We start from the raw sequence: 20,342 nt of genomic DNA, 5'->3' as shown, positions 1-20,342 counted from the left end.
CCTTTTACTTCTAAAAATCTCTCTGCTGCTCTCACTATTAGTTTATTTTTTCAGTCCTTCTTTCTGTCTCTACTGTAGAATTTATGACCTCTGCCATAAACAAAAAGAAATTCTTATTTATGATCAGTGTCTCCTCCATAATCCTATTTCCCTCTGCTGCATTCCTGGATTGATCTCTTCCAGATTTCTCTTATTCCTTTTTATCGTCTTCTTTCTCTTTCTTCCTTACTTCCATTTTTTTCACAGCTTCTGCATATGACAAATTATTTTCATCCCTTTCTTTTTGCACCTCTAATGCTCTCTTCCTAACTTCGCAACCTCTGTATGCAACATAATCCATAATCATGCTCCCCTCCACATCATGTACATCTCTTTTTGGACCTACAGACATTTGCAGTGTCTCCATATCTCTGACAGTGACAGTATCGCAGTGGTGCATGCACATATGCTCTTACTGGATAACTGACATAACCTACCATTACCCTTTTTGGTAACATACCACTCTCAAAACGCAACATTACAGAAAGACTATCCACTTTATTACCTTCCTGGTTTACCTGTAGGCGTTATGCTTCCACTACCTTCCCTCCCTCTATATTTCCTTTCAAGTCTGCCATGGATACCACTAATGGAAGCCCGGTGATTACTCCACTCACCCAAGCTTTATCATCTACTTGTTTGCAACTTATAATCACTTGCTTACATACACCCTTCATTTTCATCACTTTATTTCTCTGCTCCTCACTGTTTCATACCACAATCAATGCCCCATCTTTAAGTACTTTAGCACACCTGATCTCACCTACTTGTTTCCTCAATTCATTTGTTATGAGCATCCCTCTTTAAATCGCACTATGATTTTGAATTCCTCCCTTTCTCCATTTATTATTTCCCCTCCACTATCACCTACACTAGTTAGCCTACTGACCCTTCACCGTTATCTTTTTTACTTTTCTTTATTATTTTTCTGCCCCCCCACCCCCACACCCACCACCTGTGTACATCCTACCTCCATTTCTTTTTTCTTCCTTCGACTCATCTGCTCTACCTTTTGTTTCTAATCCAGCTAAAGCATCTTTTATTCGAGACTTCTTCATCTCGATTCTTCCAGTTCACTCCCTTTACCGACCCCTCGCCGTTGACACGCGGGATTTCTGATACAGCACAACAAACAGCCAAGCACCGAACCGGTAAACAACTCCTCATACCACCGATTTCGCTGAGTTATGACGTGGAAACTTCCTTACCCTAACACCGAAAGTGTTTTTGTGTCCCTCCACAGACTGCCCTATTTGGCCGTTCTGTTGTTCACCTGCGGTCTGTTCTATTCGTGGCCCCGCTTCTAGGTTTATTATTTATTTATTAATTATTTTTTTTAGGTCTAGGTGTTCTACCAGGCCTCAGAGCACATCGATCGGACCATTTCTCGTTTTAAGGCTTTAACTTGTTTTATATAAGATACTTTGCTGCTATTAGGCCTATATATTAATGCGCTTTTTTAGACATTTAGTTACTTATTTTTATTTATTTATATATTACCATATTTTGTTATTTATTCTTTAGAAATAAAGTATAAAGTTTCGCCCACTTGCTTTTGTAACAGGGCGAAAGAAAAAGTTACCACATGACAATAGGCAAAGATTAACACGTGATGGAACAAAATAAAAGCAAAGCAACCAGGAACTCACCGACTTTCACATCCTCTACAAGTGAAGAGAAGTGCAGCTTAACATGAGCGCACAGGTGAGACTAACAACATCTGAACTCGGACACATTTCTTGCCCTTCACGTTCACATGTTTTATCTATTACTGAAAAAATGAAGAAATATTTTAATTGTGTAAAGGGGTGAGGGATCAGGTGGAGTCGATTAAGCCGTGTTGGTTTAATTTCGGTTGCTTCCTTAATTCGGCTCATCTGTTATCTCTTGTGTGGCACTATTTACGTGATTTTAAACTTGCTATGTTGCCTGCCTTATCCATTTGCTTACTACTGTGTATTTTTACCCTTACGATTAATACTTTGTGCAATGACTTGAGGCTAGGGTTGCCACTTTTTAAGTTTTAAAATAAGGGACACTTAAATGAGGAGTGAGGGGGGATCACGGCCCCTAACCACATCCTCCACAGTTATACCAATATGCGTTAATAATAAAAATTGTATACCCTTTCTTATATGCTGAAATTAGAACTTTCCTGACCCATGACGCGTTCTCAAAAAGCTCGCCCCCGAGATACTGTGCTCGTACCACGGAGGTACTATGGAGTGCGCTAAGGCTCAAAACTAGAGTTTTGAACGAGTTTTATCTGTAGGATGTTGTATTCTTGAAGTGAAAGGCAAATTTCATGACTGTCTAGTAATATTTTGAAAATGGTGTAACAGAACCTATGTTTGTTGCATTTTTTTTATGTCTTCATGAACACACTGTTATTTCTCTCAGTAAATAATATTATATTTGTGAGTTTTCACTTTGAATGTTGTAGACTTTTGGAATAAATGTGTGCTTATTCACATAACTGTGATTTTATAGGCTAAATATGCAGCCATTCTCAAGGCACAATACCTGGACATATTGATCATATTTTTCTTTTTCCCCTTAGCCCAGCTTTTTTGTTTTTGTATTTATTTTTTTTAGAAATGCAATTGCGTGATTTGGCCACGAGTTCAGATGTATAGAGTAAACTAAATCTGATGGTTTTCTGCCCCAACAAGTACACTTTGACCCCAATTTACTTAGAAAAGGTCAAAACAAATTGTAGAATAAATAAATACAAATTACATCGCACAAGTTTTTAGGTTTAATCTTTGTCTTAAAACCACCCCCATTATAGCAAGGGGAAAGCATCCTGACAGCTGGGAATGTTACTGTCAGATACTGTTCCCCATGTGTTCAATAAGAAAGAAAGCTATATACCATTTAAAATGTGGGAATTAAAGAAATATTACAAATTATATATGGAAAAATCATAATTCAAAGTAAATGTAATTCAAAGCAAACATTCATAATTGATGAAATACAAACAATATCAATCTTCAAAAATATTAAACTTTTATACATTTTTGGTCTGTTTTTGGTCTTTTGGTTCCTTCCTTATGTCTCACTGAGATTCAGCATGCTACACACAGACATTTCTCCTATCCTTGGCCTTCCTACACACATTTCACAGGTATCACAAGATATCTGTAATGCAGTAATATTTTAACACTTGCGTTATAATGTAAACATCAACGTTAATTCCTTTACCAATATTATCTTGAGGAATAATAGTGTTTTTTTTTTTTTTTAAGCCAGTGCTTCAGCGCTTGCCACTTAGGGAGACTGTTTACTTTCAGCCAATGAAATAAATGTAAAAAAAAAAAAAAAAAAAAACAAAGCTGGGCTAAGGGGAAAAAAAGGAGAAATATGATCAATATGTCCAGGTATTGTGCCTTGTGAAAACGGTGGCATATTTAGCCTATAAAATCACAGTTATGTGAATAAGCACACATGCCAAAAGTCTACAATATTCAAAATGAAAACTCACAAATATAATATTATATATTGATAGAAATAACAGTAGGTGGTTGTTTATAAAGACATAAAAAACACAACAAATATAGGTTCTGTTACCCCATTTTCAAAATATAACTAGACGGTCATGAAATTTGCCTTTCATTTCTAGAATGCAACATTCTACAGATAAAACTCATTCAAATCTCTAGTTTTGAGCCTTAGCGCACTCCATAGTACCTCCGTGGTACGAGCACAGCATCTCGGGGGCGAGCTTTTTGAGAACACGCGCTTCCTTCGCCGTTTGGACGGGGGTGGGGCTAGGGGAAAACCTACTTCGACACAACACCGGCTGTACCTAGTTCTGATACACACACACACACACACACACATATACACATGTATTTATTTCTGGATTATTTCTTTTCTGTCTGGCTTTGAGAACTTTAGGCTTTATTTTAGAAGTTAGATTGATTTGCTTGGATTTCCATAACTAGTTCTACAACATGTTAACTTCCTTTCTGGTCTATTCCTGTTAATTTCACTTCATTTTTCTTGGAATTTGTTTCCTTAAAAATTTGCATGTCATTGGATCATTACAGAGATATGAACATTTGAAGAACAAACTGTTGTTCCCATTTAATTTCAAAATGTAAAAGACAACTTTGTTGAAGGCAGAGCACATGTTCACACAACTCATGCCATGGATCTTTAACCAGTGGACATGTTACTGAAATGTCATCTTCCTCTTTATACTGTGGCAGATGGATAGCTGTTTAGGCCAGTTGCCAAAACATTATTAATAATATATTGGTAGATAAGATGTGTGAATGCATGTCAGTGTGTGTTCACCATGGTGTTTTGCACTTGTCAGGCAAAGATGTTCGGGAGCTTGCTGTTTGCAGTGTTTTGTGGTGCAGCACTGGCCCATTTTAACTCCAATCTAGACCAGCACTGGGAGATGTGGAAGAAGACTCATGGCAAGTTTTACTCCAGTGAGGTGAGAACACAATCTAATTGTATTGTAATGTTACATGACTTGTTAAAATAGAAGCATTTACAATAAATATCCGTAGAATGCAGAGATGTGTGGTACGCCTTGTCTGTCAGAGTGCACAGATGCACACAGCAAGTGCATGTATAGCATCATCTATTTGGGTGTGTCTATCTGTAGGTTGAGGAACTGGGCAGGAGGGAGTTGTGGGAGAGAAACATTCAACTTATCACACTCCACAACCTGGAGGCCTCCATGGGCATGCATACCTATGATTTGGGCATGAATCAAATGGGTGACATGGTGAGTACTGCTTTATTTCCTTGTTAAATTGAGCATGTTAATGTGAAATTCAAGCTGTGAGCTCTTAAATGGACAAGAATGTGTTCTTTTATACAGTATATGCAATTAAACTAGGCATGTGCAAACTACTAACTTTCATAATCGACTAGTCGGTCGGTTGTTTGAACAACTAGTCAGTGTTAAGGATAATAATGTATAATTAGGCTCCGTTATGGTCACTTGAACCCGATCAGATGTGTTTCAGAAGGATATACTGACGCAAAGTGCAGCACTTCAGCATGGTAACTAACGGATATTCAACAATTAAAAAGGCTAAATAACTAGAACATCTTATTGCACAAAACTATTAAGAACGAAATAAGAGAGGCTCCAATTAAGAACGGCACAAAACCGTTTATGCGCATCCTAAGCGCAGAATTACATGCTTCAATGTAAACCGAGAGCTTGGGAGCCTCAAGCACAGAACTGCAAGATAATATTGCATGTAAACACAAAGTTCACGACATCAAGCAGTTTAACCTTTTTTACTCCCAACTATTTATTTGAGCAGTTTCAGACAGAACCTGCAAATGACTTTAATCTCGCCAAAGCACCTAAAAATACGGGAGCATTATTCGCAGCAGAGGATTTAATGCCTACAGTGATCATCTTGTAATGTTTGGTTGATGCAGCGCTTTGGCTGTAACAGCAGCGGAGCATAAATGGACTAAACTTCAAGTATTAAAAAGACAAAAATTCTTGCAGAGGGTTTTACTGTGCTGACTATTCACTTTAAGCACAGCAGCTAAAATCACAAAAACGCTCCCCAAGAAGTTGTGTCTCAATTAATTTGAGAATTCGATTGGGATTGGTGACTAAAAATGAGGGTGTTCTGTAAACTCTACCCAATAAATTGTCTGAAAACTATTAATCCACAGTCCAGAAGTTGATGAATCATTTTTGTTATAAATATTTATTTTATTAAGTCTCAATTTCTTTTTTTCCTGCTGTATTGACTTGAAGACAACAGAGGAGATCCTGCGAACATTTGCCGTGACCCGTATCCCACCTGGCCTTAAGAGGCAAACGGCGAACATCGTGGGCTCTTCTGGGGATCCTCTCCCTGACTCTCTGGACTGGAGAGAGAAGGGCTATGTTACCAGTGTGAAGATGCAGGTATATTCAATACGTATAGTTAGGATTTTAAGAAAGTTCACACTAGTGGGTGTTCCATTGTAAATCCTTCCTAATATAAATTTATATGTAGCAGAAGGGGGGGAAAAAAGTTGCATGTAGACTGATTACATGTGATTGACAGTTGGATTTTTTTTTCTTTTTTTTTTTTTTTTTATTTCACTTCCTTAATTTTGTTTTCCCTAGTCAGTGTCTAAGGGATATTATTTCCCCTTTCCTGTGCTGTAACTTCCTCTATGCACTTGCAAACCAGAAAAAAAACTTTATTAACCTTTGTGCCATTGCAACTTGCTAAAAACTTAATGATGACAGTAAAGTTTCAGAATGCTGATTCAGCAGCATTGTTATGGTATATTGAAATTGTTCCCTTAATTTCAGTATTTGTGTTTCCTGTTGTAGTTTTATCATGCTTCTCTCTGCTTTCAGGGTGCTTGTGGTTCCTGTTGGGCATTTAGTTCTGTTGGGGCTCTTGAAGGACTGCTAAAAAAGACCACAGGAAAGCTGGTGGACCTCAGTCCTCAAAATCTGGTGGACTGTTCCTCCAAATATGGCAACAAGGGCTGCAATGGTGGATTTATGAGCTCTGCCTTCCAGTATGTCATTGATAATGGTGGAATAGACCCAGAGTCATCTTACCCTTACGAAGGAGTGGTAAGGGTGGTTTTTTTTTTTTCTTCTGATATGGGGTTCTATCAATCAACCTTTACTACAGGAGAGCTGTATTGGGGTCGGCACCCTTTTTGAACATGTGTATAAATGAGGAATTCTTTGTATGATTGTGGGTCATGCATAAAACCTCTTAACCTTGAAATGTAGGGGTGGTCCTGGGTTATTTTGAAGCATGCATATAGGGAATGGGTTCTACATGGCTGGATTTACATACATCAATATTTGGCGATGGAGCTCTTTTTTTTAAACTGTAATCCATTATCATTATGGGTCTAATGTATAATCTAATATATAAATGTGTCCTACAGCAAGGGCAGTGCAGATACAATCCAACCCAGCATGCAGCAAACTGCACCAAGTACTATTTTGTCCGTCAGGGAGATGAGGAGGCCCTAAAGCAGGCTCTGTTTAACGTCGGACCCATTTCAGTAGCTATTGACGCCACCCGCCCTCAGTTTATCATGTACCGCAGTGGTAGGTATTTCTATACATGTTTAGGTATTGTGGCATAGTAACTGCTACTTTCCCTCTAAATTTCTCAAATCCTCAGCCTACAGTGTGAGGTTCATGTTTAATTGGCTTTTTTTTAGATGTGGGGGGAGGGGGAGAGAGGCATCTGTTTTCAACTTTTTGTTATGTTACCTTAAATCTCTCAACTGTCCACAGGAGTTTACAATGACCCAACCTGCACCAAAAATGTGAACCATGCAGTGCTAACTGTGGGATACGGTACAATGGATGGACAGGACTATTGGCTGGTCAAAAACAGGTAAGGAATACAATTGGTAACTCGATCACTTATTACCTTTCCTTTGGGAAAAGTACTCCTGAGTAGTGGATGTATTGTTTTTGATCAACTCTTGTATGATGTATAGAAAATACTTGCGGAGCAGAACTAACTAAACATCAAAGTAGTGATTTTGAAGTATTGATGCTTGATGTAATCTGTCTTTGGCATTAACAGCTGGGGCACCTACTTTGGAGATGGTGGCTATATCCGTATAGCCCGAAATCACAACAACATGTGTGGAATTGCTTCGTATGCCTGCTATCCGGATTTGTAACTGAAACCCTGTTGAAACAGACCGTTGAACTTGTCAAAAGAAAATGTATTTGTATAATCAAATTTCTAGGATGTGCTTGTTTGTTCTAAATGTAAATGATTTTTAAATTTTTTGTTTTTTTTAAATATCTTACAAAATAAATATTCTATTTTAGAACCGTTTCTTTTGCTTGTTCTAGATCTGTAAAAGGAAATAGGCTTTCACACTTTTAAGTTTACAAATGACTTGGGTTTTATTCAGTGCAACATCACAACAAACAGTTTCACATGAGGTATTAAAGGATATATATATATATTTTCAAAATCAGCACACAGTTGTGATTGACATTTAAGATTGCTGTGATTTTTACACCTTTGGTTGATTAGCCACATTTATAAGGTAACACAAGGGGACAATGGCATAAAATGACAGATGTTCACACCAGCAGAAAGGGATTTTAGATGAGTGACAACTTAAAAGACTTGCTACCTTCAAGTCTGCTTATCTGAATCATAAATGAGTAGATCTCCAGACACCAAAATATCTAAACGATGTCAGAGTGCCCTGGCTCTCCAGAGGAGAATTCTGTTAGCCTATTTTGTGATCCAACAACCGATTTGTTCAGGTTTTCTAATTTTATTTTCCTTCCCAATTGGATAGTTCATATGACAGTGTTAGGATATCACTGTGTCATATTTGTAGACCGTTTCAGACATATTTAACATTTTGGTCTCAATCCTTAACTCCCCTTTTTTTTTTTTTTTTTTTCCTCCTCTTTTCTATTTTTGAAGGGTTAAGCAATCTTAAGATCAGCAAGACCCCCTCTCTTGCTCCGATTGTCATTCCCATTTGGTCTTAATACTGATAAATGTTCTGTATTTTCTCTCTCTCTTCCCCCATTCACTCATACACACACTCACAGACAAACAATACAGTTCTCTCTGCCTGCAGGTAGGGCTGTGATTAATTGTGTTAACGGATTGATTCCAGCACATTTGGCTATAAAAACTTAGAAACACACAAACACTCCCTGAATGGATGGGATCTTTGGTACAGTTACATCTCTGCTACACAACACATCACACAGTTGAGGTAGATGAAATTAGAGCTGTTGGGTAGAAAAAAAGTGCCACACAAGTTCCCCTTGATGAACAGCGGAATGGAAATATTTTAGATTTACACATGGCCAGAACAAAATAGAAAGCCACAGTTCTAATCTGTTGAAATTCTCATCATGGCTCATTTAGTGATAAGTCAGTAATATAACGGCTATCGGACAGAGATGTCTGATTCAAATGTATCTGAAGAGGTTAACAAACACAATAGCAGACTGGAATGTTCCTTGTGTTCCATTTACCAGTTTTATTCGAGCCTCTGTACAAAGTTGTCTGAGTCCAGGCCCACATAAATTTAATCTACACTAGAACGGTTTTTCTCCACCGGAGCGTTTAGAAAACGCTCTTCATTAGCGCATAATTTGGTGACGATGACTTTAGGAACTGGAAAAAATAGTATTCAAACGAAAAAAGATTATAGTGGATGTGGCCTGAGGGTAAGTTCAACAATAGCCTAACTTTGTGAACAAAATGCCCACCAGGAGGCGCCAAAGACTAAATTACATCAGAAGCATCTTCCATGATGTGCTGGCTTTGAAATGCTAAATGTAACCTTCAAGACACTACAGGTTGCATGTAATATCTAATTATCTACCACTGTAATTTTGAAATTATAATCATCTAAATCATTAAATCTCTAAGAAAAGAGAGGACTGGCAAAACACAACTTCGTGTGACCTGGAGAGTTGAGACACGCATGCTGACACCCTTTGCACTGTGCGTAGCACACTTACAATTGTTGCTCATTAAACTTTCATTTCCATCCCCAAACTCCCACCCCACCCCTTTCTTGACGTGATTTGGTAATGCCGCTAGTCTCTGATCTGCCCCCCATGGGTCTGACCAAGTGCAGAGTGCCGGCCCCAGCCTCCGAGAGGACACAGATAAAAAGAGCCTCTTTGAAGTTGGCATAAGTCGATGGCCTCTTTCAAGGACCCTCTTTCAAATGCATGCTGTGAAAGAGCCTCACTACATGCCCTGCAAAGGTTAAACACTGGAGAATGAGAAAGAGCATTGAAATAGGGACGATTTCTCCCTTGACGCCAAACATAACCCACCCCGAGAGACTGGGGAGCAGCACCCATAAGCGACGTACAATAAATGTGAACTGCAGTGCAGGAGATCACAGTTAAATATCCGCACCCAGTGCTCAGCCAGACTGAATAGTCTAAATATAGAATCATCTGGCATTCACAGCCATTTTTGTGCAGTTTTCATGCACAGCTGGTAGAAATCATTAGAATCTATATGTTAAGTCTTGATCTGTTCAGTCAGGCTGTGAAGTAAAGGGTCTAAACATGCAGCACATGTGAAGTATGAACCATGGATGGTTTTAACACTAGCCTGGATGTTGAGATACTAAGAACACAGCGTTCAGGAGATGAGAAAATCTGGAAATTCAGGGAGGACAAATATTCATCTTTGGTATTGGGACTCTATCAGAGACAGGGTCGTTTTCATACACAAACAACACAGAAATAAATACTGACGGTAAATAGCAAATAAATAAAATAAATAGCTAGAAGATTGGAAATAAATACATAAATAATTATAAATACACAAAGTGGTTCTCAGTTCATGTTTCAATTCAAGCTTCAACATTGTGTTTAGTATTTTTCATTGCGGTTTAGGAGATTTTAAGCTTTCCAGGAAGAACAGCCATCGGCCAGCTTGTGTGCTTGGAAATTTGTACAAAAAAAGTGGAAAGATTTCTCCATCCTCAGTGTGACATCGGATAAATCATTTGTGAAATCAACTGTTTTCTGATGCCAGAGGAGATATCTTTCTGGTCTCCTTTTCACAGCTAATCAACAGAAATTCACATGAGGTTTTCCAATCAATCGGCCAAGTTTGAAGGCTGTTGCAAAAAGTGTCATGGCTGCCCCTCCCCACCACTGCGTCTTCAGTTCAACCTCACTGTTTGAGAGGATGTGATTCCATCCTGTACTGTAGTTGTCCCAAAGTAGATTCCTTTTTCGACAAGTGGACTATTAGACATGGCCTGGCTGTCTGTAATTTCAGCACAGGATTTCAACTTTGAGTATAAAAAAGAAAACAAGCTTTTGAAAAATGTGTTCGTATTTTGGTTTAAGCTGCAGTTTCTTTGTCCAGTACTTTTTCCCCACAAAAAAAAAAAAAGATTTCATCCTTTGTTTCTTTGGTCATAATTGTTTATTTTTCGAAAAATCGTTTTGAAGAACCTAGAACTTCCTTATATCTTTTTAACGCAGACTTTCCATCCGTCACCATCAACAAAGAAAAATCAGAACCGTTTAGACCTTGCACTGATTTTAAATTGTGAAGCAGATTATAAAATAATATACAAACCGATTCAATATCTGTTTGCTACCTTCTCATAACCATCCACAGAGACTCAATAAGTTGCTTTGTGAATGATTTCATGAGCACTAATATGTTGGGCTTTTGTACTTTGCAATCAAAGCTAAAATTATCACTAAAACTACAATCAAATCCTGTCTCGTCTAGACAACTCTGGACATCACCCTTGTAAAGACTTCATCTTTGGTTTCATATGCTTTTGATTTCTATATAAAAAGACCCTTGATTAAAAATCCCAAACTCTCTTAGCTACAGGTAAACCTGCACAGAGCTAAAACGCTTCGTTTTCCTTTCATGCCGTGGAGCAGGTCACAGCAGGAGAGACGGTACAGGACCCCGATGAGCCAGTGGAGGATGGACGGCCCTCTTCGGTCCACCGGTTTACATTTCTCCGGCGAGCATTCATGAAGAAGTTGCTTACGGTGGAAAGCTCAAGGCCCAGCTGCTGGGAGATTGTAATCTGCAGATCTTTGGTTGGTCGGTGATTCTCTCTGAAAATGGCCAAAAGTGTGCGACGCTGCAGGTCTGTGAAGACCAGCCGAGTACGCTTGGGTCCCTGGTTTCGCTCCAGCTTAGATTGCTCCTGTTCCTTGCGCTTACAAGCTGAAAAATAGACAAAGAGAGAGAATGTTAGCAGTATAAATAAGGCTTGTAAATCTAAATTTGTGTGTTCCATTGATGGCCTTTACTGTTTTTAATTCCAGAAAATATAAACCATGTTATATAAATATTCATTCAGTGTGGCTTTTTAATATGTAGCTTGTGTCTTTAAAAATAATATAAAGCAAAGAAGAAATAAAGGTTTCAAACTACATGTAGCAAAAAAAACTGAAAGAGGGAAAGAAAGATGTGCAAATAATAGGTGACAGTTGCATTAAGGAAATTATGGTTACAAGCTAAAACCCCCCCAAAAAAAACAACCTCTTCAAAAATGAAAACATTGCATGTAAGATGCAACAACCTGGTGGTGATTAGGTTCTGTTCGAAAGATCACTTTCAGATATTTTCTGTATTCTGCATTTGTAATTTTTTGTATAATATCCTATTTAATTAAATACCACATAGGGTGTTTACCAGATTATTGCCTGAAAACCAAAGAGAGTCTCTATCAGACAACTGCCAACTTGATAGATAGACAAATGTACTTTATTGATCCATGAAAGGGAATTCAGGATAAGGAAGATTAAATGATAAGGGAAAAGACTGTAAACGTGCTGAATTAATAAAAAATACAAAAGATGAACAAACCATGACTCATTTAATTAACACCAACCAGAAAAAAACAAAACATTAGCAGTCACTTGTTCTCAAAATGCATGATGGTAAAATGCACCATCCCATAGTCCTTTTTACTGTAGCAGCACTGTTTCTATTCAGGCAAATTGCGTAAAAGGTTAACGCCGTAGTCCACATGCACATGCCCAGCATTTTACCTTGCTATCTCATACCAAGCATAGTCAAACAACTCTGTTTCTTCCTCTCGATCTGCCCCACCTACTTTTGCCAGGATAACCACGACCATTAACTAAATGCTTCCTAATGTTGTAATCATGTGTAAAAGGTAGGAATTACCATGCTATAAATCCAGTGCTCTGCGCCACACTAACAGACATAAACATCCCCCCATAGAGTTCTTATGATCGTGGGAGCAGGCCCTAATCATGACGTATTCCACTTGTCTTATGTAGCTGAAACGTGATCGAAAGCCTTTTTCATAAACCAACCCCACCCCCCAATTGCCTATCACCCCCCTCTCTCCAAACACTGCTCCCTGCCTATTCCACCCCCTGATGATTTTTTTTTTTTTTCGGCCAGGGGCTGATAGAAATTATTGATTAAATCTGTGCTGCTCAGACTCCTCGACCTATAGGAGGTTTAACCCCTTTTGTGCTGGATGAAAAGGGAGCTTCTATTTGGCAAACAATGCTAATATTTAGCCTCTGCAGGCGGCAGGGGGAAAAACAAAACATAACTATGCAGTTTTTAATTAAAAAATAGTTTGGGGAAAAATCACAGGGGAATAAAAATCACATTTTATTGTGTACAGCTGCTCATTATACTAAATGTAACAGCACAATTGAAAGAGTCTCTGATTTTTAGGCCAGTTCATCTCTCTGATTCTTTAAGACTAGAGCTTTAGGCTTCAGTGATGGTGTGTGAAATCCCAATGCTGTCTGAGTGCTGAGGTTTAGAGTAATGATCTCTACCCTGTCCTACAACTGAATTTCTCACTGTTCATCTCTCTCTCTCTCTCTCTCTCTCTCTCTCTCCCAATCAAAGCTCAGCCAGTTTGCAAAAGTACACAGACACAACCATCAGACCACATCCACACATAAGAGGTGAAGAAAAACTGAGTTAGAGGAAGAAAGACAGAAGAAGATGAACACTAAATATCCAGGAAAAACATGATTCAAATGAGTTCAAAAATTAAGATTGATAATGCAGGATCATAATCAAATTCTGGTGTAGTCAATAAATCTAGCCAATAAAATAAAATATAAAAAATGCATTTATAGTGCAACAAATGCAGTGATCTCAGAGCCTGCTTGCACTGTGCATGAATCATTTCAGCTTCCAAATAACTATAATGAAAATGGAATGATTAAAAAGGATGTATGTACTTTTTATGAATGCTTGATTAAAAGAATAAATAAGATAATAATAATAAAAAAATTATATATATATATATATATATCTGCATTAGGCTGTATCATCATTAAATGTGTCTTTAAATTGAACTCCTGCTGTCTCCGAGAGAGAAGAGGCATGTAGTTGCATGCATTCTAATGTTTGCTCACACCGTCTTTTTCACAGGAGGTGTGTGCAGGAGCCTTCTGCTTTGCTTTCCCAAGGAAATCAATACTAGCTAGTAATTAAACAAAGGGCATGGTAAGAAAAGTCAACACTCATGGAAAGTGGGTTATATAGGGAAATAGAGAGGTGTCCACTTGTGCTTTTGTGTGTTTTGGCTAGAAACTGTGAGAAAAGCCTAAAAAAATGTCACGTATTTTTTTTTTTCAGAAAGATATTGGGTAGCAGAAAATCTTGGATTTTTTGGTTTACAGATATCAATTAAAATGTTTAAATATGTATATATATATTCTAAATAATAATCCAAGCCCAGAACTAGAATAAAATGACAACTTTTTTAAGACACATAAAATAAATAACAGTGTTAACATAGTTGCAAAATAACTCTTAATCCATAATGAACATTTAGTGCCAATCACCAAGATTTCCATAATAGTGTGTTTAGTAAATACCACAAAAAAAAACCAAAAAAAAGTAGGACACAGCAGCACTCAGGCCAACAGGGCATTGATTGATTGATTCTATGTATTGATTGATTCCATGTATTTCATTGCATGGAACACCCCAACGACTAAGGGCACAGCGGTCATCAATCAATATCTGTAGTGGTAATGCAAGCAGAATAATTCATTCTTAAGCGTATTTCATGCTTAGGTGACTGATCGCTTGGTACTCAGAAAGATTTTGGGGAACCTGTGTGTCTTCGTTTGTCTCCCAACCCACAATCCTCAGTGGCTGCTGCAGCACGCCAGCCGACATTTTGAAAACCGCCCCATCCCTGCATCACTAGCACCCCCCACCTTTGTCGATTCTCATGTTACTTTTTTCTCTGGATCTCTTTGTGAGCTTTAGACAACAGTTGCTGTTTCAGCCTTGTTAATATCAAAACACTGTAACACTGAGTGATGCACTGGGTATGCAGTGAAATATTTGACATCATTCAATAGTATTCACTATGTTAATTTAGCATTATTACAACAAGTCATTTAATTTACAATTTTACCATACAGTAATATTATTTAATGTTTAGCAACTGTTGGTTAAAGATACTGTTAATGTATTGTGACTTACTGACCAACTCAAATGAAAAACATGTTCTATGTATGGCTAATCATACAGATGATGTTCCACTTTATCAATTGTGGCCCACATGGAGAAGAGTTAATTTAATAGGGATTTGTCATTCTGTTTTGCAACAATGTATGCACTTAAAAATCAATTTAACAAGCTAAAGGATTTTACCTTCCAGACGCAATGAGGCCATCCTCTGAAACTCTGGCTCCTGTAGCCAGCGGGACATCCTCTTAAAGGTCTCACGGCCAGACTTGAGTTTCCCCCAAGGTTTGGGGTTCCTGAGCAGGTCTGACAGAGTGCCCTGAGACCTGCACAGAACCCTCTCAGCGAAAATGGCCTGTGGGATGCTGTATCTCTTTAGTTCTGTGATGATTCTCTGTGCCACATCTTTGGTGTTGATCTCCTCTCCTGCTCCGCTGTTCTGGGAACCAGTTAGCATGCCCTCTCTTCCCAGGCTGGAGCCAGAAGAGGATGGGGAGGAAGAGGTGAGTTCCCCCAGCTTGGTGGCCTGTTGGCTGGGGAGATGGTGCTGATAACTCTGGTTGTATATATGGGGTGGGTAGGTGGGAGTGTGCTGATGGGCATCCATTTTGTTTAGCTGGTGGCTGACCCCATGCTCGGCCCCCAGAGAGGGTGGTGACATCTCCCTCCCAAAGTCTGGCACTGTTCGACAGATGTTACCCCCATTGCTGCCCATATGGACTTCATGGCCACCTGGAAGCATCTGGCTAGTGTGTCCATTCTGACTTCCTAGACTACCATAGCCATGCATGGCGGTCTCCAAGCCTGCACTACCCAGCGGAGAAGACAGACCCTGTCCTATACCAAAGTCTTTTCCGTACGAAGTGTAGTAGTTTCCCGCCAGACCTCGATCGTCTCGCATTAGAGTAAAGCTGCCGATGACGTTGCTGACAGGCAGGCAGGGGTGGTGATGATGGTGATGGAATTTATCATCAAAGGGCTGAAGAGGTGTCAATGTGGTGTATGTGCTGCCGCAGCTGGTTGGTACATCCCTACCATACCCCAGTGTTGTCATGCTGTGGTCATACCCAGGGCTCTGGTGCTCTGACTCCAGGCCCATGGAAGGGCCCCCCAGAGAGGGACGAGGGAAGGCAGCCGTGATATCCCGAGAGTGCAGCATGGCTCGGCTGTCGTGACTGTGTACAGACATCTCACCCATATTACCATCCATGTCTTTACCACTTCTTAAATTTCGGTTGCTCTTAGATGTGTTGTTTACAGTCTAGATTTCTATTTCTGCAAATTTATCTCAAATAAAAATACAAATAAAGCGGTTTATATTTCAGATCTGATTTCAGTGTTTTCTCATTGACATTTCATCACAACAGCACCATGTTGGGAAATACAAGCTAATTCTGCCCTCCATAGATGCATTTGCTTTTATCCCTGTGCGTCTTGCTGTTGGCTGGGTGACTGTAACCCGGAAAGCTGTAAAAGAGACATGGTGAATTAAAATCACTGATTTGGTTATTGACAATTTATTTAGACTTTATTTACATTTACATATTTATTAAATAGCCCAGATATTACACTTCTTTAACCACCCGTGATGCTTAATTCCCTTACAAACTGATGAAATGCACGTGTTAATAACTTTTGTATTAGGCAAAGCGTTTTGATAGTAGGCTATACTTTCTATTAACATTTAAAACGTATGTCAGCAATCTCCTCGAGGTGGAAATACAGGTTGAACTGAATTAAGTTAGAAATGCCTACCTCACAACACAGCATATGCGACTGGATGAACAGAAGTGAAACAGTCGTGGCTGCTTCCCCAGAGAAACACAATCAAAAGCCGATAACGTGGTAGGTTACTCTCACACCTCCAGAAATGCCAATTTTACTAATCGATTTTAGATAAGAGGGACTTTTGTGTATCATCAGCACATTTCGGCGTTCAAAAAAAGCAGCAATGGCTCGCTCCGATACGTCCTCCGTCACCCCCGTTATCCGCTAGTTATTCTCGCTGGACAAGAACTGTCGAGCATGCAACACAAATAGGGCGTGAGGCCGGACGATTGTCCGGACTTTGTTATGCTGCGACCGAGTAAAAAATGAGCGCCTATCTCTGCCTAAGGATTGCACTCCCTCTCTGTCATTATCTCTGTGGTTCTGCCCTTCTCCTCCTTCTTTATCCTAATCGATCTCGGCCCCAACTCTCTCTCTCTCTCTCTCTCTCTCTCTCTCTCTCTCTCTCTCTCTCTCTCTCTCTCTCTCTCTCTCCTCAGCTCCCCCTCTCTATACGTCACATTCTTCAAATCTGACAGATGTGGGGTGAATTTACAACCCTCGTTAACTCCTTCCCTCCTGCGGACCTTGAGAGGCCATTGTCTTAGGTCGGGCGATTTAGATGAGCCTTACAAAAAAATAAAAAATAAATAAATAAATAAATAAATAAAAATAATAATAATAATAATAATATATATATATATATTCTGGATTTTTTTTACACCGAGTTTATGCCAGATCTTCTTATTAGTTATTTAATTTCATCATCCTTGTAACAGATTTACTGGTGGCATAGTAATCTCCATTCCCATTACCAAATATAGCCTATAGGCTACAATTTGTAAATATTATATTTTTATATATATTTTAATATACAGTGTAGGCTATTTCGCCCCATTGCATTGTTGACATTTTCGGGTTCTTTAAATGAAGCATTTATCAGGAAAATACAGAATTTTGAAATATAGCTGTCTCGAGCACCCCTTAATCCAATTATAAGGCCAAAGCATTTGTTTAGTAACTGCATTTTCCCCCCATCTAAATTAACAGAAGCAACGCGCAGTGACAGAGAAAGAGGTTCTTTTCGGCTGTCAGCTTACATTGTGGACAATTAATATAGCCTAAGAGTTTGCTACTCAATCACAGAAGTGCTAAAAAAAAAAAAAAAAAAGATCAATGCGCACATATGCCCCTTTTTCTGAGAGTACACGCGACCTTTCTTGTAGCACGCGACCCGATAAACAACGAAATGACAAATTCGGTCATTTTCCCATTTAAAATAGTGCCGTTTAATGGCCGAGTGTCAGAGAGAGAGAGAGAGAGAGAGAGAGAGAGAGAGAGAGAGAGAGAGATTTGATGCCGGTAGGAGGTGTTTGAAACTTTGAATATTAATAATATCTATCTGTCAGTTTAATTTTTAGAGATGAGCAATTCTAGCGCTTGAAACATTTTCCAGTGCGATGTGGGACCGCTGTCTTCCCGCAGCAGATGCTGCACTATCGATCTGCTCAGCGCAGGGCTAGAGGAGGGAGGGTGTGTGTGTGTGTGTGTGTGTGTGTATGAGTGGAGAGTGTGTGTGTGTGTGTGTGTGTGTGTGTTGCTGGAGTTAAAATGGTCAGCTCTTACCGCAAAAAAGGTCTGTTTGAGGGTCGAGGTGAAAGTTCACGCACTGCGGCTGGAGAGCTCGAGTAAAGATGGAACACTCGAATGAAAACACTGTGATCGAGAGTGATGTGATGACCCTTTGCACTCTTTAAAATTCGCAAAAAAAAAAAAAAAAAAAAACCTTTTTAATGATAATTTATTAAATACAGGACAGTCTGTGGATTAAACGGCACATTAATTTACATGAAGTAATAACAGCACCAAAAGCTATAACATAATAATAATGATAATAGGCAAAACAGCCTAACAATAAAGCTGCAATAAAAGGGTAACCACAGAAAGCATGATCATCACCATTATATCCTCATCCTTGTCACAATGACCTTCCCTTCTGACATGTTGCAAGACATTAGTACGTTGGTTTATTATTATTATTATTATTATTATTATAGTATTTCGTCATTTTTAATAACTTGCACTGTTTCGTCTAAATTAGTGGGGCCTTTTCTGAGAGCCACAAGTCCAAAAAGGTGTAAAGCATCACAGAATTTTTTTTTTTTTTTTTTTTTTTTTGCCTATTCTCTCGCTCTCTCTGTCTGGGACACATATCAATGATCAAACATCGTTCAAAACAAGCCTTGGAAATCAAAACAGCGGCCAGCGAGTTAGTAAATTATTTATACCTGTCTATTGAGTTCTTTGAGCCTCTGGTCAGGCCACGTCCTTCTCCCGAGTGGCGTGTATCAAGAGGCCTGCAGGTGCTACTACGAGGCTAAACGTGCAGTTAAAAAGTTATTACTACCGACCCTTCACATCACAGACAAATCTGTACAGTTATTTAACCTATCACTTAGGCCAAATTAAATGTATTGGCATAAATGTGTAAAACTGAATAAATGAAATTATGGACATGCGACAGAACCACAAATTTATCAGAGAGAGAGATTGACAAATAGGCTATAAATACATTTCGACTTTAAATTGCATTCTCCAAAATGTCTATAAGAGGCCAAATCCTTTTTAATGCTTAAAGCGGCATAGCCTTAATGGTCATCTCGCCAAAATTCTAGGAAATATATAAAAATACGGGGTATAGCCAGATCCGCTTTCCATATCTTTGGGATTTTCGGCCTGTTGATAATGTTAGTGATCACATTTGCAAACTGCCTTACTTGTGTGCGTCTGGAAACCTTTGTCAAAAATTAGTATTAATTTTGTGCTGGAGACTTCAGCGAAATAGTATAGGCTACATATTTATGTGTTGATACTGTTTGCTTCATGTAGCATAAAGAAACATTTATATGAAAATTAAATCGAAAATTGGCATGTGTTAATAATCTAGTCAGCGTTTACTACCCGCAGGCTTATACTATTTATACTATTTGGCAAAATGTATTTAAATTAGGCCTATATTGTTTTAAAATATTTTAGTAGCTTTTCATATGTAGCCTATACAAGTTTGTAATATGTCATTTTCTTGCAGCGTTAAATATGGTAGTCTGTACAAAAAAAAAAACAAAAAAAAAACTTCAAAACACGCTTTAAAAAAAATAATAGCAATTTGTATATTCGGGTTTATACCGGAATAAATGTGTTCTGCAAAACTAGCTGATGAAATTGTGAAAAAAAATATTGAAAGAAATATTGAATATATATATATATATATCACTGTACTTGTACTGTTAATCTACCATAATGTCTTGTTTAAATTTAACCAATTTAATTAATTTTAGAAGTGTTTAAGTATAAGCCACTAAAACTGTGAGCCTCGACGATTTGTTTACATAGCACAGCAATATTTTAGATAATTTACCATGCTTAATTTTTACCTCTTGTTTAATGTTAATATTGTATATTATTATTATTAATGTTATTTTGGCTATTGAAACATATCGTCAATAGTAGGCTAAATGAATAAATAAAACTACAAACCTAAATCCCGCATTCTAATGTGAAATATAAAGGGGATATACAATA

At 38.4% G+C, this 20,342-nt stretch overlaps 2 protein-coding genes across 2 annotated transcripts; one reads left to right on the top strand and one right to left on the bottom strand.

Moving 5' to 3' along the window:
- Positions 1–1,588: 1,588 nt before the first annotated feature.
- On the top strand, positions 1,589–7,853 carry LOC127454233 (cathepsin S-like). The gene is made up of 8 exons (XM_051721298.1): positions 1,589–1,743; positions 4,364–4,489; positions 4,664–4,786; positions 5,789–5,941; positions 6,386–6,610; positions 6,937–7,102; positions 7,295–7,397; positions 7,593–7,853. The coding sequence occupies exons 1-8, from the start codon at positions 1,732–1,734 to the stop codon at positions 7,690–7,692; spliced, it is 1,008 nt and encodes a 335-aa protein (XP_051577258.1). The 5' UTR covers positions 1,589–1,731; the 3' UTR covers positions 7,693–7,853.
- Positions 7,854–9,585: 1,732 nt separating this feature from the next.
- onecutl (one cut domain, family member, like) lies at positions 9,586–16,436 on the bottom strand. The gene is made up of 2 exons (XM_051721186.1): positions 15,180–16,436; positions 9,586–11,729 (listed from the first exon to the last, which is right to left on the bottom strand). The coding sequence occupies exons 1-2, from the start codon at positions 16,201–16,203 to the stop codon at positions 11,419–11,421; spliced, it is 1,335 nt and encodes a 444-aa protein (XP_051577146.1). The 5' UTR covers positions 16,204–16,436; the 3' UTR covers positions 9,586–11,418.
- Between the last annotated feature and the right edge of the window lie 3,906 nt (positions 16,437–20,342).

This window comes from Myxocyprinus asiaticus, chromosome 16, assembly GCF_019703515.2.
Source record: "Myxocyprinus asiaticus isolate MX2 ecotype Aquarium Trade chromosome 16, UBuf_Myxa_2, whole genome shotgun sequence".
Classification (NCBI taxonomy): Eukaryota; Metazoa; Chordata; class Actinopteri; order Cypriniformes; family Catostomidae; genus Myxocyprinus; species Myxocyprinus asiaticus.
The sequence above is the reverse complement of the archived record's forward strand: the minus strand, read 5'-3'. Positions and strand labels throughout refer to the sequence as shown.